The sequence below is a fragment of the Carassius carassius genome, chromosome 2 (genome assembly GCF_963082965.1).
Source record: "Carassius carassius chromosome 2, fCarCar2.1, whole genome shotgun sequence".
In the NCBI taxonomy this organism is placed as follows: Eukaryota; Metazoa; Chordata; class Actinopteri; order Cypriniformes; family Cyprinidae; genus Carassius; species Carassius carassius.
In genome coordinates this window covers 38,946,048-38,964,020 of record NC_081756.1, presented here as the reverse complement: position 1 = coordinate 38,964,020, position 17,973 = coordinate 38,946,048, and the positions used below count along the sequence as shown (strand labels likewise).

The 17,973-nt window shown below is 38.2% G+C and overlaps 1 protein-coding gene across 1 annotated transcript in view; it reads left to right on the top strand.

Moving 5' to 3' along the window:
* LOC132109658 (solute carrier family 2, facilitated glucose transporter member 4-like) overlaps positions 1 to 17,973 on the top strand; it is a 119,542-nt gene that overhangs the window by 42,314 nt on the left and 59,255 nt on the right. Inside the window, exon 3 of the mRNA XM_059515923.1 lies at positions 10,480 to 10,640. Within this exon, the coding sequence (XP_059371906.1) occupies positions 10,480 to 10,640 (161 nt within the window). The remainder of the gene's footprint in view (positions 1 to 10,479; positions 10,641 to 17,973) is intronic.

Sequence of the window (17,973 nt, the reverse complement as noted above, 5' to 3'; positions counted from 1 at the left end):
CTGGGTTGTACATAATAATTAACTCAAATGATATATAGGGAATTTGAATAATTAATCAGGAATATGATTAATATATATATATATATATATATATATATATATATATATATATATATATATATATATATATATATATATATATATATATATATCATATTACAGTTGCATTAAAATTATTGAAGATGAAAAATAGGTCAATTGTATATATTAATAACTCATCACAAGGCACTGTAATTTACTCATTAATATTTCAATATTCTATTCTTCATATCAATTATTGTGATATCTTTTACTAGAAATTAATGTAAATCAAACGTGGTTCGTCCAGCAAACGGGCGTAAGATTAACTTATTAACTCTCAGTAACACTATCACTTCTTATAATTCCAGGACAAATAGTTTCTGGCCATGAAACCATTCTCCTGTCCTTATAAAATTTAGATTACTTAAAAGTAACAAATAAGCTTTGTAGCTAAGATCGACATTTCATTGACTTTGTAACATGAGCAACTTAGACAGACAATCTGGAGTATATGGAATTTAATAATTGAACTAATAATACATCAAACTACGATTTATACAGAGTAAATACGCGTACGACAATATAGACAGTAAACTTTGTACAAGACATGACGGAATCCAAATGAGGGAGAGGGAGAGAGAGAGAGAGAGAGAGAGAGAGAGAATGAGTGAGAGAGGATGAATGAGAAAATAGGCGTGATCACAGAATCACGCGCTCAGTTACGCAAACTCACAGACAGAAACCCTTGAAAGACAACAACGAATCAAATCATAGACAAACTTTAAGCAGCATTTAAATCTTCATAGAGAATGATACTTGCATGTGGTCTCTTTGTGATTGGGCATGTTCTCTCGTGTCTTCCGGGCTGATGTGTCTCTTTGTCAACTGCCAGACCAGCGTGCGTGTGAACAGCGTGAGCTGGAGCAGCGTGGTCCTTTGTGGCAAGGCGTGTTCTTTCGTGTTTTGCGGGCTGCTGCGGAATCGCGCAAAGTTTTGAAAGTTCAAAGAAGTGATTCAGAGTTCTTCCTCGTTGGGAGGCGAATATGAGAGTAAAACTTAGTAAAGAAAAGAAACGAAAAGGAAATAAAAACGGAGATGAAAGCTCCCTAAGGAGCCATATGACGTTCTCTCAGATGAAGTGCTCACTGAACTTTTCGTGTTAGTCCTTTTATAGAGGGACTTGGTTCACGCGAACAACCAATGAATGTCCAAAGATCTGAAGCCAGAAAAGTTCCTTTGTCTCTGGGGAGACACCCACTCGAGTGAGTTATGGTACAGTCAAGTTCAGCAGTTTTATTCCAGCAAGTTGGTAATTCCAGAATAATAAATTTTACTGTAATTTCCAAGCAAAACGGTTAAGTAGATACCAAACACGACAGATAAAAGTATACAGAGCACAAAGTTACATTTCTATGTAGAACTACACACATTTAAAATTTGATTAACACATGATAAAATTGCAGATACTCCAATTTGATATGGGGAGACATCTAAGCACAAAAAGAGATACATTCAATACCTTTAAAAGGTACTTTTCTCTTTCCTTAAAAAAATCCCAGCGAGAGCTGGCTTCCCTGTTTCTCCCAGATGAGGTCGTAAAGTTTTTATGACTTGGGGGAAGGGAAGGGTTACCAACAGGGCTCTATTTGGGAACATATAAATTGGAAATGTTTCTCCTAATTTTAAAGTTAGCAACTCATACTCCTCACATAACAAAGATTTACCATTTTATGCAACGCACAAACATATTCAAAATACATATTATTGAGGACTTACATAGAGAGCTTGAAGAAGAGTTTGTGTGTGTGTGTGTTTAGGAATGTGGGGGTTTCGTTTCTCCTTTGAGGCTGCTCACGTGACTCTGGAATTTCTTGTCGTAAATAATTTAAATCCAGCCAGGCTGGCGCCAGGCCAGGCATTTAGTTTACAAAGGTTTCATTTTATATGACTGAATTCAAAATCTACAAGTGTTAGGTTTGCATTGTTTTAGATTCAACGAACCGTGATTCATTAGTTCAGAACCCATGAATTGATGACCTGCATATCTGTTACAAGGGCATGCGCTGTGAGTGAGTGGAGGTGGAACCTGGCGTGTTTGTAACATAAATGGTAATGTACACTACATTTTTAAAAAGAAATTCATATTTTTATTCAGCAAGGACACATTAAATTAATCAAAGTTAGTGTCAAGAAGAAATTTCTATTTATTAAAGATAAAAATTCTCTCTCTCTCTCTCTCTCTCTCTCTCTATATATATATATATATATATATATATATATATATATATATACATTCATATATTGAGCAGCACAACTGTTTTCAACATTGTTAATAATCAGAAGTGTTTTTGAGCAGTAAATCAGCACATTAGAATGATTTCTGAAGATCATGTGACACTGAAGACTGGAGTAATGATGCTGAAAATACAGCTGCACATCACAGAAATAAATTACATTTCACCGAAAACGGCTATTTAAATTGTAATATTATTTCAGAAATTGGTAAGGATAGCATTAGTGTATGTTTGGGGTTAACCTGCTAGTCATATGGATCAGTGTGCCTTGGAGATGTTGTTGGACAGGAGGTTTGCTCATCATGGGATGCAGAAGGCCATCAAGCACTAGAAGAATCTAGAAATATAACAAGCAATCTGTCACAGAACCAACAATATTCAGTATACAATGACAGTTTTATCACAAGAAACCAAGCTACTAGAAATGTAGAAAAGAGAAAGAATATGTATTTAATAAACATCCTGAACAGTTTTTATCCATATTTGTTTATCATTAGACGAGATCAAAATGCGTTTGAACTGTGACGCTGATGTAATGACGTCACTGATCAACGGTAACGTTAGTGTATATTTAGGTTAAATAAAAAAAGCCTATTTTCAATCATCCATTGAAAAATGACCAGCAAATCTTTTACAGAACTGTCAATGTCTCTCATCTACACATAAATGTGTTATTAAAATCCCAAACTCTTCATAAAAGCTCAGTCTATGGAGTTAGCATATGTTACCTCCTCTAATAATGGTTAAGATGCTCACGGACTTGTTCGAAAACACTAAACCATTTCTATGAAGTAAATTCAACAAATGCGGGTCAAATACAAGCAAGAGAGATCTCAGGAACAGTGGCATATGATATTTGTGCAATTTTAATTTACTAAACTTACTGAAAGCAGTGAAAACAGCAGCAAGAAACAGAGCTGCAGCTTGACAGTGTTGTCGGTCGCCACGTTTCCATGGCAACTCCCTCCGCTTCAGTGTTTGAATCTGAATGAACGCTACTCCAATGTTCATCGCGCACTCATTAAAACACGCAGAATTTACAGAAACACTCAACCCCCGATTAGCCCATTACAAAGTCTGCTTGTGTGTGTATACCATGAGACCTATCTAAAAGTTTACTTGACCCTGTAACACTTGCACTCTCTATTTGTTTTCTCACCGCTTGTTTCCTTAAAAAAAAATAAAAAAATAAAAATAAATTCCACTTCAGACTTTAAGTAACTGAGCCTCTAACCCACGAGGCTATATAAAATAATGAAGAAAATACATCTAGTTACTCTTTTTCTTTCTGTGAGAGTGCACACGCAGATCCCCGATGCCTCTGATCAAGTTTCGACGTTGAATCAATGATTTATTTTCCACTAAATAACGTTCTGATGTTCCGACCAAATAGTGAACGTTGATTCAACATCGAAATTTGATCGACGACCGATACTGACCTTGACAACCAAAAATCAACATTGAATCAACATCTGCTTGCCATCTTAAGTGGCGTGTGGCGTTAACTTAACGTCGGTTGACGTGTGGCGTTATTTCAACACGTGGTGGTGTCTGGCGTTAACTTATCGCGTAACAGATCTTATTTAATGTCTGGCAGTATTATGAAAACGGCGTTTTAAAATTAATACGGCATTGAAAAGCACGCGAATTCTGGCACATTTGGCGTTCCATACTTTTGGCTTGCCATACGGAGTCACTCATTCAACATGAAGGAACGACCGTCAGTGAGCAGTCACTCGGAGCTATATGACACAAGTTCATATTTCTATAGAGACAGGAATAAAAAGGACCTCGCTTGAAAGACTGTGTTGTAAATACACATTTCACTTTTGAGTCACGTACACGTTTATCGACCCGCGGCCTTCCCGCCGTTTTTCACAACTATTTTCCCCCTAATATACAGCTGCTTTTTGCTAACAAGATAATGTTTATTCAGAGGACATGTGCATGAAAAAGTGGAAAAGCCTGGAATGCTCGATCAACATCAGCCATCTTTCAAACAGACAACCGCATAGCACTTGCCTCTCCCACAAGAAGCGGATTTCGCCTCGGATGCGCATCAATTTCGCTTCAAATGCTTGCTTTTTATGCGCGTCTGTTTCACTCTAGACGCACGAATGTATTCAAAATGTTCAAGCGGGAAACTAGATGCAGTAGCGTGCGAATTTGACGCTTTATTCGCGTTTGTTGTGAACACAGCATAAGGACGGTAATTCGTTAGATATACGTAAATTATATATACTATAAATAATAATGAAAAATATATTTATTTTAAGTTAATGATATAACTGGATGACTAAAAGAATTAGAAGGATTCTGTGACATTCAGTGTAGCATCATTATCAGTCTGGCTAATGTGCTCCTTTAGCAAGCCAAAAACAGTTAATGAAACCATTAATTACTAAAAATATTACTACTACTACTATTCTTACCACTACTACTTCTACCGCCGCCACTATTACTCATCGTAATAATAATATCCAGCTGGTTCACCTCACTGGTAACAGTTTTTTAGTGCCCCATCAAGAAAAAGGCATTTTAATTTTTTTTTTGCATTTCTTGTATGCTTATGTTGCTAGTTACCACACTCAATGTATTTTTTTTCCAAGACATCCCATCATTTTTTAAATATCGGCCTTTACCAAATGGTTGATATGTCACTTAAAGGAATAGCTCACTTTCAAATTAAATTTTTGTATGTTTTAGCTTACCTCAAGTGCATCCAAGATGTAGGTGTCTTTGTTTCGGCAGTAGTTTCCATTTTGATATTTTTAGGTCAAACCGTTCTTGTTTGTGACTCACATAATGCAGATCTATGGTCACCACCTCAAAGAACATGCACAGAGAAGTCCAAATTAAACAATTCCCCATCGTAAGTACACATTGATGACCTAAGACATGAAACAAGTGGTTTGTGTGAGAAAATGAACAGTATTTATATCGTTTTTACCTCTTGTACACAACCACGTCCAACTGATCTGAGGGCGCTTGTGCGTCCTGTTGTGTGACGTGTATGTGCATTCTGGCTTAGTCTTATTTAAATCAAGATTTTGAATGGTATAATATTGTATATTGTTATTGAAACGTCATATGTTTACTAAGCGTGCAGAACAACCACCCAATAAAGCATTACAATAATCTAACCTTGAGGTCATAAATGCATGGATTAACATTTCTGCATTAGACATTGAGAGCATAGGCCGTAATTTAGATATATTTTTGAGATGGAAAAATGCAGTTTTACAAATGCTAGAAACGTGGCTTTCTAAGGAAAGATTGCGATCAAATAGCACACCTAGGTTCCTAACTGATGACGAAGAATTGACAGAGCAACCATCAAGTCTTAGACAGTGTTCTAGGTTATTACAAGTGGAGTTTTTAGGTCCTATAATTAACACCTCTGTTTTTTTTTCAGAATTTAGCAGTAAGAAATTACTCGTCATCCAGATTTTTATATCGACTATGCATTCCATTAGTTTTTCAAATTGGTGTGTTTCACCGGGCCACGAAGAAATATAGAGCTGAGTATCATCAGCATAACAGTGAAAGCTAACACCATATTTCCTGATGAGATCTCCCATGGGTAACATATAAAGCGTGAAGAGTAGCGGCCCTAGTACTGAGCCTTGAGGTACTCCATACTACACTTGTGATCGATATGATACATCTTCATTCACTGCTATGAACTGATGGCGGTCATATAAGTACGATTTAAACCATGCTAAAGCACTTCCATTAATGCCAACAAAGTGTTCAAGTCTATGCAAAAGAATGTTGTGGTCAATTGTGTCAAACCAGCACTAAGATCCAATAAAACTAATAGAGAGATACACCCATGATCAGATGATAAGAGCAGATCATTTGTAACTCTAGCACATCAAGCACAATAAATAGGGTGGGTAATGAGATAGAGGGAACAGGTGCGTCAGACGAGCTACAGCCCAGATTGCTGAGTGGGATCAGCTGGCGCTAGAGCGAAGGGAAGAAAAACCAGAGAAAATAGATTAAAATCAAAGAGAGGGAAAAATGGAAACGAAAATGAATAAAAAGGTAGAAGAATGAGTAGAAACGAAAAAATAAACCGATAAAAATTAAAAATAAGGACAGATCATACCCGAGTCCTGACAGCCTGTGCATATATTTTCTCTAAGCTACACAGTATTACACCATATTTTAGATTTGACACATTTAATAGGTGTGCAGTAGCCTATTATTTATATAATATGAATTATGTGTTATATTATTCTAACGAAATGGTGGTTTACTTTGAATCGAAGCATTAAAAGTAGTAGCCTATTTTAGTGAGCTAGGCTACATGGATTTATATGCAAAATGTCAATATTCTCACATATTAGGCCTATATTTTAATTTTATAATTCCTTCAATAAAACAGCATGCATTTTTGTAACACACTACTTTGTTATTAGTTACCTGTCCTTTATTTTGACAGATAACTTCTTGGGAAAAATATATCTGTCTGTAAACTGATTAAGAAATTGTTGCATGTTTTATAAATTATTTTTTTTTATTTTAGTAAAATGTGAGGCACTATATAATTTAGTTCCCATTATTTAGGTCTAATTAAAACAAGAAACAAATAAATTAAACCTGCACGATTTAGCTAAATCATTGAAACTCTAAAGTATGGCCTGATTAATAAAACGTTCTCACGTTTAAACTCATGTTCTCTCATTATAATCAATAAAATGCACACAAAGTAAAAAAAGCAATATAGTAAATCGAGGGAACGCCATAGTAATCGTGTGCAAGTTTTACTACAGTGAGGGAATGAAATTGGTAAATCGTGCGCACAATTTATTAATTTTTTCTTGCATGTCATGAGCGGGGCTCCGTAAAAAAGAGCTTCAACTTTTGTAAACATTTTCGTGTCGGCATTCGGCATTAAAAATAATAAAATAAATAAATTCCTTGCTTCAATTATTTTGCCAATAAATTCAATAAGTTATCTTTAAGTAATGTTACATTTGCATCCATGTACACCTCACATATTGCATTGGTCCAAGATGGCGCCGAGCATGGCGGCCGTGTTGCGAGCTCCGCGTAAACTTTGCAGTTTTTAGTTTGTTTTACTTTGTTTTTTTTCTACTGTACATGTCGGATGTTGTTTGTATAACTGTCTACGACAGACACACACTTCTAATCATAGGTTTTTACATCGCGAACGCTGACACCTTGTTTACAGACACCACATCAGAGGCACAGGTGCCACCAAGGAAATGCCATCATAAAGAGCGAAGAGAGTCGGCGTCTTGTCAGATTCAGGCATCGTCCCCTCCGACCTCCACTCCCAACCATTTTGCTGGCTAACATTCAGTCACTGGACAACAAACTCTGAACTGCAGGCACATATCTCATTCCAATGAGAAACAAGGGACTCCTGCATTATTTGCCTCACAGAAACCTGGATGTCTGCAAAGGTTCCAGACTCAGCAATCAAGCTTACGGGGTTCTCTGTGCACTGCTCAGACAGAACGAAAGAGCTCAGGGAAAAGCAGAGGTGGGGGCATTTGTTTCTTTATCAACAACTCGTGGTGTGATGAAAGGTATCTACACTCTATTTAATCCTTCTGCTCCCCTGATCTGGAATTTCAAATGCTTCTGTTTCAACCATTCTGGCTACCGAGGGAATTCACAGCGGTAAGAATCACAGCTGTTTACATTCCTCCTCAAGCCAACACAGACCAGGCACTCAAGAAACTGTATGGTAATATAAGTGAGCATGAAACCGCGTACCCAGATGCAGCGTTTATTGTTACGGGGGACTTTAACAAAGCCAACTTCAGAACAACAGCTCCAAAATATTTTCAACACATCACCATTGACACGCGTGGTGATCGTGCACTGGACCACTGCTACTCTCCTTACCGGGACGCCTACAAATCTCTCACCCACCCACCTTTCGGCAAATCGGATCACTGTTCCATTCTGCTCCTGCCTGCTTATAGGCAGAAACTAAAATGAGGAGCACCTGCCCTTAGGACAATTCACTGCTGGTCGGACCAGTCAGACGCTATACTACAGGACTGTTTTGATCACTTGGACTGGGACATGTTCCGGGCAGCGTCTGATGACGACATAGAGGCGTACTCAGAAACTGTAACGTGTTTCATCAGCAAGTGTGTAGAAGATGTAGTGCCGACAAAAACAATCTGCATCTACCCCAACCAAAAACCGTGAATTAATAGCAATGTTCGAGCAGCCTTGTCAGCGTGGACATCCGCTTTTAAATCCGGGAATGCTGATGATCACAAACAAGCAAGTTACAATCTCAAAAAATCCATTAAAGCTGCAAAAAGACAATACAAAAACAAATTTGAAAAACAATTCAACACCAACGATGCAAGAAGCATGTGGCAGGGCACCAATAACATCACAGACTTTAAAGGGAATAAACCAGCTACTGTGAACATCGCCACCTCTCTACTGGATGAGCTTAATAACTTTTATGCTCGTTTCAAAGCTCACAACACTGCCCACACAGAGAGCGCTCCCGCAGCTGCTGCAGGAGAAGTGAGTGCACTCTCCGTCTCTGTCGCAGATGTAACCCGATCCTTCCGACGGGTAAATATCCATAAGGCTGTGGGTCCCGATGGCATCCCAGGCTGTGTGCTCCGAGCATGCGCATTCCAACTAGCTGGTGTTTTCACAGACATTTTTAACCTCTTCCTCTCTCTGTCTGTGGTTCCCTCGTGCTTCAAAAAATCTACCATTGTGCCCATACCAAAGAAAAACAAAATAACATGCTTAAATGAGTGGAGGCATGTTGCTCTCACATCCATCTTCAGCAAGTGTTATGAGAAACTCGTCAGAGACTACATCTGCTCTGTGCTGCCTGCCTCATTGGACCTGCTACTATTTGGATATCACAGCAACTGTTCTACAGATGATGCTATTACTTTCACCCTACACACTGCTCTCTCCCACCTGGAAAATAAGAACACCTATGTCAGAATGCTGTTTGTGGACTACAGCTCAGAATTTAACACTATAGTGCCTGCCACACTTGTTGCGAAGCTCCATACTCTGGGGCTAAACAGATTCTGACAGGCAGAAGTCAGGTGGTCAGAACTGGCAACAACACTTCATCCCCGCTGACCCTCAACACTGGTGCTCCTCAGGGCTGTGTCCTCAGCCCACTCCTGTACTCCCTGTACACACATGATTGTACAGCCACACACAGCTCCAATGTCAGTCAAATCTTCAAATTCGCTGATGACACAACGGTGATAGGCCTGATCGGGCGGTGCATAAAGAAAGCACGGAAGATCATCAGTAAATCCAGCCACCCATCCCACAGACTGCTCTCTCTGCTGCCCTCAGGAATATGTCTCCGCAGCATCCGATCCCTCACTAGCAGACTGAGGGATAGCTTTTTCCCTCAGGCTATCAGACTAATGAACAGTCAGAACTAATACACACTCCCACAATATGGTATGCCAAACACTGCACTTTAACTCCAACGTTCAACACTGGACTATACATTAACACTGCATTTAATACAATAACCTACCCATTACCACTGTATACCATCCGATGAACATCCATGACATTTCTGTATCCAGTTCATGTACACTCTGTTGCACCTTAGCATATTTTTATGTGTATATATTTTTACATAATGTAGAACGTGTACATTCTGTGTATAGTGTATAATGTGTAGTGCTAACTGTATGTACATATTGCATATAATGTGTAGTTTTAACTGTACATATGTCTAATAGTACACTGTGTGTACTGACTATATGTATGTGTATATTGCACATTTTCACCTGTTGAAGTCTGTGTGGTTATATGTTAATTGTTTCTGCAATTTCTGGAGCAGACTCCCAAGAATTTCACTCACCAAGGCACATGTGCTGTGGTGATGTGACAATAAAAGTGACTTGACTTGACTTGGTCTGTGCCTCAGATTCAGCACAGCTGAAGCCATTCCTTCTGCTTGAGAAAACAATATTAGGCATGTGCATTCAAATGTGATTAGAAATATTTTTGTGTCAGGAAGGTGAAAAGTAATATATAAAACATAAAATCATCCAATGCTGAAACAAGCATTTGAATGTGATGGGGCTGAGTTTTTCTTGGGAGTAATAATGACTCACATGTCATCTTGTTTTCTCTTGTTTCTCAATCTATCTGACCTCAGATAATTGAGCAGGACTATAACTCAACATGGAGGGAAAGATACTCAGAACCAATCCCTCCACAAACACTGACATCTCTGTGGTCACTCTCTGTGGCAATCTTCTCCATCGGGGGCATGCTCTCATCCTTCTCTGTGGGAATCATCTCAGAGTTCCTTGGCAGGTGAGACAGCTCTATATTGACTCTTCATTATATATGAAACTGAATGTTACTGAAAGCAGTGTCTGGATTTAAGATTGGAATTTACAAGAAAAATTGTAATAATATAAAAAGCTATTTGAATACTTTGGCATATCAATGATAATGATTAGCATTCTTAGGTTTCTTAATTTATTGACTGGGTAACAATTAGTCCACTGAAGGCAAGTTGAAGTGAGAACCCAAGAGCAATTTTTCAAAAATAATCCAAACATTATCCAAACAAAGACTTGACTTGAAACAGACCTGACTTGTCATGGCATGAACAAAAACTAAATGGTGACCGCCAAGGCCGTTGCAAGGTGAAGCTTAAGCGTGGTGGCCATCTTGGCCATGATCTCAGGTGTGGCTCGCATCTTGGCCTAGGAATCAGGTGTGTCGGCCATCATGGCCGGGGAATCAGGCTTGATGTAAGTAGACTCTGGGACGAGGCTCTAAAATGGTGGCCATCTCTTGATGTGAATCTGGACGATCAGCTGAGACGTGACGAGACTCAAGAAGGGTGGCCATTTTGCGAAGAGACTCTTGTGTGGTGGCCATCTTGCGATGAAGCCACATGTTGGCTTCCATGGTGGCCATATTGTGAAGAGTCTCTCGAGTTGCCGGCATGATGTGAGCAGGCCCTGGCTTTGCAGACATGATGTACAGTAGGTGGCCAACCAAAATGATCGTCCTGCCGCTGTGAGTGCTGCTGCTGCCGCATCTGCAAAGTGCATTTGCAGCTTTTGACCGCTGAGTGGCACTTTAACCACAAGTTATCAAACTAGCGCATCAAACAATTCAAGCAGAATAAATGTCAAGCCTACGAGCCTGTGCATATATTTTTCTCTAGGCTACACAGTGTTACACCATATTTTACCAATTTTTTCTAAGGTACTGGAAAAAATTGTAGCCAATCAGCTAATGTCTTTCATACAGTACAATAACATACTGCATCCTCTACAATTTGGATTCCGGCCCCAATATTCGACGGAAACGGCCAATTGCTATTTTATTGAACAACTTAAACTAGCAATTGACAAAGGCCAAATAGTTGGAGCAGTTTTCATGGATATAAAAAAAGCCTTCGACGCACTTAATCATAATGTACTTTTACAGAAATTATCCCAGTTGAACTTTGACAAAACAACTTTACAGTGGTTCAAGACATATTTGAAACATAGACAACAATGTGTAATAATTAATAATGAAAAGTCATCCTTCACAACACTGAAAACAGGTGTCCCCCAGGGATCAATTCTTGGGCCTCTGCTTTTCACATTGTACATAAATGATTTACCAAACATCTGTCCGGGTGCAGGTTTCCAAATGTATGCAGACGATACAGTCGTTTATGTGAGTGGCAAAAGTGTTGAGGCCATTACTGCGCAGTTGCAGCAACACATCAACTCTATGTCAGTATGGTTACAAAACTCAGGACTAACCCTAAATCTGAGTGAGACTGTATCAGTTTGTTTTGCTTCCAGATTACACCCCTTGGAAGAACTGCATCTGACAATTAATGGTCAAAATATTGCCCAGGTTAAAGAAGTAAAATATTTGGGTCTAATCCTGGACTCCCATTTATCATTTGGAAGTCATGTTAAAGAGATCACCAGAACAGCCAGGGCAAACTTGCACAGTTTTAGAATCATACGGGACTGTTTACCATTTCATGCGGCAAATACATTTATGCATGCAATGATTTTCTCCCACCTTAGTTATTGTATAACCTCCTGGTCACAGGCAACAGCTACAACCCGAATTCCGGAAAAGTTGGGACGTTTTTTAAATTTTAATAAAATGAAAACTAAAGGAATTTCAAATCACATGAGCCAATATTTTATTCACAATAGAACATAGATAACGTAGCAATTGTTTAAACTGAGAAATTTTACACTTTTATCCACTTAATTAGCTCATTTAAAATTTAAATCTGCTACAGGTCTCAAAAAAGTTGGCACGGGGGCAACAAATGGCTAAAAAAGCAAGCAGTTTTGAAAAGATTCAGCTGGGAGAACATCTAGTGATTAATTAAGTTAATTGATATCAGGTCTGTAACATGATTAGCTATAAAAGCTTTGTCTTAGAGAAGCAGAGTCTCTCAGAAGTAAAGATGGGCAGAGGCTCTCCAATCTGTGAAAGACTGCATAAAAAAATTGTGGAAAACTTTAAAAACAATGTTTCTCAACGTCAAAATGCAAAGGCTTTGCAAATCTCATCATCTACAGTGCATAACATCATCAAAAGATTCAGAGAAACTGGAGAAATCTCTGTGCGTAAGGGACAAGGCCGGAGACCTTTATTGGATGCCCGTGGTCTTCGGGCTCTCAGACGACACTGCATCACTCATCGGCATGATTGTGTCAATGACATTACTAAATGGGCCCAGGAATACTTTCAGAAACCACTGTCGGTAAACACAATCCGCCGTGCCATCAGCAGATGCTAACTAAAGCTCTATCATGCAAAAAGGAAGCCATATGTGAACATGGTCCAGAAGCGCCGTCGTGTCCTGTGGGCCAAAGCTCATTTAAAATGGACTATTTCAAAGTGGAATAGTGTTTTATGGTCAGATGAGTCCAAATTTGACATTCTTGTTGGAAATCACGGACGCCGTGTCCTCCGGGCTAAAGAGGAGGGAGACCTTCCAGCATGTTATCAGCGTTCAGTTCAAAAGCCAGCATCTCTGATGGTATGGGGGTGCATAAGTGCATACGGTATGGACAGCTTGCATGTTTTGGAAGGCTCTGTGAATGCTGAAAGGTATATAAAGGTTTTAGAGCAACATATGCTTCCCTCCAAACAACGTCTATTTCAGGGAAGGCCTTGTTTATTTCAGCAGGACAATGCAAAACCACATACTGCAGCTATAACAACAGCATGGCTTCGTCGTAGAAGAGTCCGGGTGCTAACCTGGCCTGCCTGCAGTCCAGATCTTTCACCTATAGAGAACATTTGGCGCATCATTAAACGAAAAATACGTCAAAGACGACCACGAACTCTTCAGCAGCTGGAAATCTATATAAGGCAAGAATGGGACCAAATTCCAACAGCAAAACTCCATCAACTCATAGCCTCAATGCCCAGACGTCTTCAAACTGTTTTGAAAAGAAAAGGAGATGCTACACCATGGTAAACATGCCCCGTCCCAAAATCAAAATTGAAATGAGCTAATTTTGTGCATAAAATTGTAAACTTTCTCAGTTTAAACATTTGCTATGTTATCTATGTTCTATTGTGAAAAAAATATTGGCTCATGTGATTTGAAAGTCTTTTAGTTTTCATTTTATTAAAATTTAAAAAACGTCCCAACTTTTCCGTAATTCGGGTTGTACAACAATCAGGCCTTTAAAACTGATTTATAACAGAGCACTAAAAATATTAGATAAAACATCTGTCACACCATTGTGGAGTATTGCAGAGGTTAAACTTTTTAAATTTTGAAAATTTTATAAAATTTTGTAACTTGAAATTAATGTATAAATGTCTGCACAATCAAGCCCCTGATGTTCTTTGACGACTCATTATCCCACTTCGATCAGTGGGTTCCATCACACGAGGAGCTGCTGATGGAAATGTGAAGGTGCCTGTTAGAAAAAAGACCTTCGGTCAGTCGGCCTTTACTGTCCAGGGTGCTAAACTCTGGAACTCCTTGTCTACCGAGCTGAAACAGGACTTAGATCTGGGGGCTTTTAAAAGTGAACTAAAGTGTATTTTAAAACGAAATCAAGTGTGCAATCATTTTTAGTCTGCGCTCAAATGCACATTCTTTATGTAATGTCAGAATTAAGTAATGTTACTGTAAATGTAAATGAATTTTTTATTGTACCTTTTGTATGTACGTGAAAAGCCCTTCTAGGGACGGACATTGCAAATTAGCCTTGGCTATAAATGTTGTAGTGTGGTACAGGTTTATTGTTCACACATGTCCCTATTAAATAAAATTAAATAATAAATAAATAATAATAATTTTAGATTTGATACATTTAATAGGTGTACAGTATTATTTATATAATATGAATTATGTGTTATATTATTCCAAAGAAATGGTGGTTTACTTTGCATCTGAGCATTAAAAGTGGTAGCCTATTTTAGTGAGCTAGGCTACATGGAATTATATGCAAAATGTCAATATTCTCACATATTAGGCCTATATTTTAATTTATATTTCAAAATTCCTTCAATAAAACAGCATGCATTTTTGTCACACACTACTTTGTTATTAGCTACCTGTCCTATATTTTGACAGATAACTTCTTGGGAAAAAGATAACTGTCTGTACACTGATTAAGAAATTGTTGCGCGTTTTATAAATTAATTTCTTTATTTTAGTAAAATGTGAGGCACTGTATAATTTCGCTCCCATTATTCAGGCCTAATTAAAACAAGAAAGGGATAAATTAAACCTGCACGATTTAGCCAAATCATTGAAACTCTGAAAGATGGCCTGATTATTAACGTCCTCACGTTTAAACTCAAGTTCTCTCATTTTAATAAACAAAATGCACACAATGTAAAGAAAGAGATTCATTATTTGACAACTTCAGTGATTTTAAAGGGAGCCTTCTTTACTTGCTTTCATATAATTTAAGTATAATTTTTTGTTGAATAATAATAATAAAAAAAATGTATATACATATATATACAGTTCTTGAAGGAACTGTATAATCCTTTCAGCAGTACCAATAATCCTTTCAGCAGTCCGAACCTTTCTCTGTAGTCTTCTGATGTCTGATTTTGTAGCTGAACCAAACCAGACAGTTATTGAAGTGCACAGTACAGACTCAATGATGGGAGAGTAGAACTGTTTCAGCAGCTCCTGTGGCAGGTTAAACTTCCTCAGCTGGCAAAGGAAGTACAACCTTTTTTGGGCCTTTTTCACAATGGAGTCAATGTGATTGTCCCACTTCAGGTCCTGAGAGATAGTGGTTCCCAGGAATCTAAATGACCGAACTGCAGCCACAGTGCTGTTCATGATGGTGAGTGGAGGTAGTGCAGGGGGGTTTCTAGTAAAGTCCATGATCATCACCACCGTTTTGAGCGTGTTCAGCTCCAGGTTGTTAAGACTGCACCAGACAGACAGCTGCTCGACCTCTTGTCTGTAAGCAGACTCGTAACCATCCTGGATGAGGCCAATGACTGTAGTGTTGTCTGCAAACCTCAGGAGCTTGACAGAGGTGCTGTCGTTGGTGTACAGTGAGAAGAGCAGTGGGGAGAGAACACATCCATGAGGGGCACCAGTGTTGGTGGAGCGGCTGTTTGACATGAATTTCGCCAGTCTCACTAACTCTTGCCTATCTGTCAGAAAGCTGGTGATCCACTGACAGATAGAGCTAGGAACAGAGAGCTGGGTCACTTTGTTCTGGAGGGCTGTTGGGATGATGGTGTTGAAAGCCAAACTAAAAGGTAGAGTGTGTCTTGTAGTTAGTGATGGCTCTCAGCCCTCCCCACACTGAAGTTGAGTCATTGGAAGTCAACTGGTCTCCCAACTTTTTAGGGTAGGTCTTTTTAGCCGCTCTAATCTCTTTGTTCAGTGTGTTCCTGGCTTGATTGTACAAGACTCTATCCCCATTTCTGTAGGCATACTCTTTGGCCTGATGAAGATGTCTTTTGCTGTTTTGCTGTAAACTATGGCTTATCATGGTTGAATATTAAATATGTCCTGGTAGGAATGCATATATCCTCACAAAAACAAATATAGGATGTTACAGTCTCTGTGTGTTCATCCAGATCGGTGGTAGCAGCTTCAAAAACACTCCAATCAGTGAGGTCAAAACAAGCTTGTAAACCCTGCTCTGTTTCGCTGGTCCATATATTCACAGTCTTTACTACAGGCTTACTAGCAGATTTAAATTTCTGCTTTTAGGTCGGTATAAGATAAACCAGACAGTGATCAGACAGCCCAAAGCTGCTCGTGGAACAGAGTGATATGCATCCTTTATTGTAGTGTAACAGTGATCATAGAAAGTCTAAAAAAGTCTAAATCTTAAATGGCCTATAAAACATGTTCATAGACAGATACTTTACTGATGTCTGGACTCTGTTTGGTAATATAGTGGTGCATAAAGAGGTGGTTCAATATATTGGTAATGAATAGGCTACATTCTGTGAGAATTTATTTTTCATTCTCTAAAAAATATTGTATGAATGCAACTAAATAAAATTAATGCAACATTTTGCATTTTTTTTTAGTCAAGGCAAATTCTTCTGAAATTAAGTTATAGTAACTAACAAACTATATTGCGGTAGTAGTCACGATTCGAAGTGTCCTAAAACCAAAATGACAAAGCATTTGTACTATCTAAACCTGCTCTGCAAGTTTGAAACCCTCATAAGATACTGTCCATATGAAAGAGCAAGAAATTCACACCTTTATTTCGATTCCCAACAAGCTATACAGAACTACCCCCCAAAAAACCCCAACCCTCTCCAGCTGAACTGAATTAGGTCTGTTTTTTGGCTGCGAAGAACGTTGTGTTGTCATGTTACTGGGTTGAAACATGCGTACAATCACATCAGCCATAGTATTTTTCTTCATTATTTTCTCACAGCCCATATTATTATCACAGGACCATAATAACAAATTATCAATTGATAATTAATCATTATGTTTGCGAAAATCATTATTTGTGAACATAGGCATTTGAGGCAGGCTTTAAGAACAAGCGGAATTCTCTGTGAGCTCCTGCTTCACAGTGAGCATGACTCGCTCTGATCCAGCTTCGTTTGATTTTACAAGGTGAATACAACTCTTTGATCATGACCCCAACATTTAGCAAGCCAGGAAAACTTTCAGTCTACCTGAAGGAAGACCTATCTCATTGTAAGTTCATGCTGTTAAATAGAGTATAGATAAAATTAAATAGAGTAAAACAAACAAAAAAAAAAAACTGTAGGCTATTCTTAAACTTGGACCTCATGATATTGAAGTAGCTACAAATCCAAACACCAGAAGCAACCTACACTCTCTACGTGTTCTAAAAGTATGAAGGGAGCAAATAATAGATACAAAAAAGAAAGAAAAAAAAGTGGGTTGCTGGTTTCGGAAAACGATTACAAAAAAAGTCATACTAACATATTATTAATTCATAGAAATAATTTAAGCAATTAAAACCCTTTTTTATACTAGATTAAACTTGAATTTCAATATTATTCAACTGACTTTAAAATTTATATTTTTGAGTTTATGAGTTTATAAGTTGATACGGTAAAATGTCACAGTCCATGTTAAATAGCCTAAATGAACTTGCACATACACAAAACAGACTCTGTTCCTAAGTATATCATGTACATTTTTTTAACCCACTTTTAACTG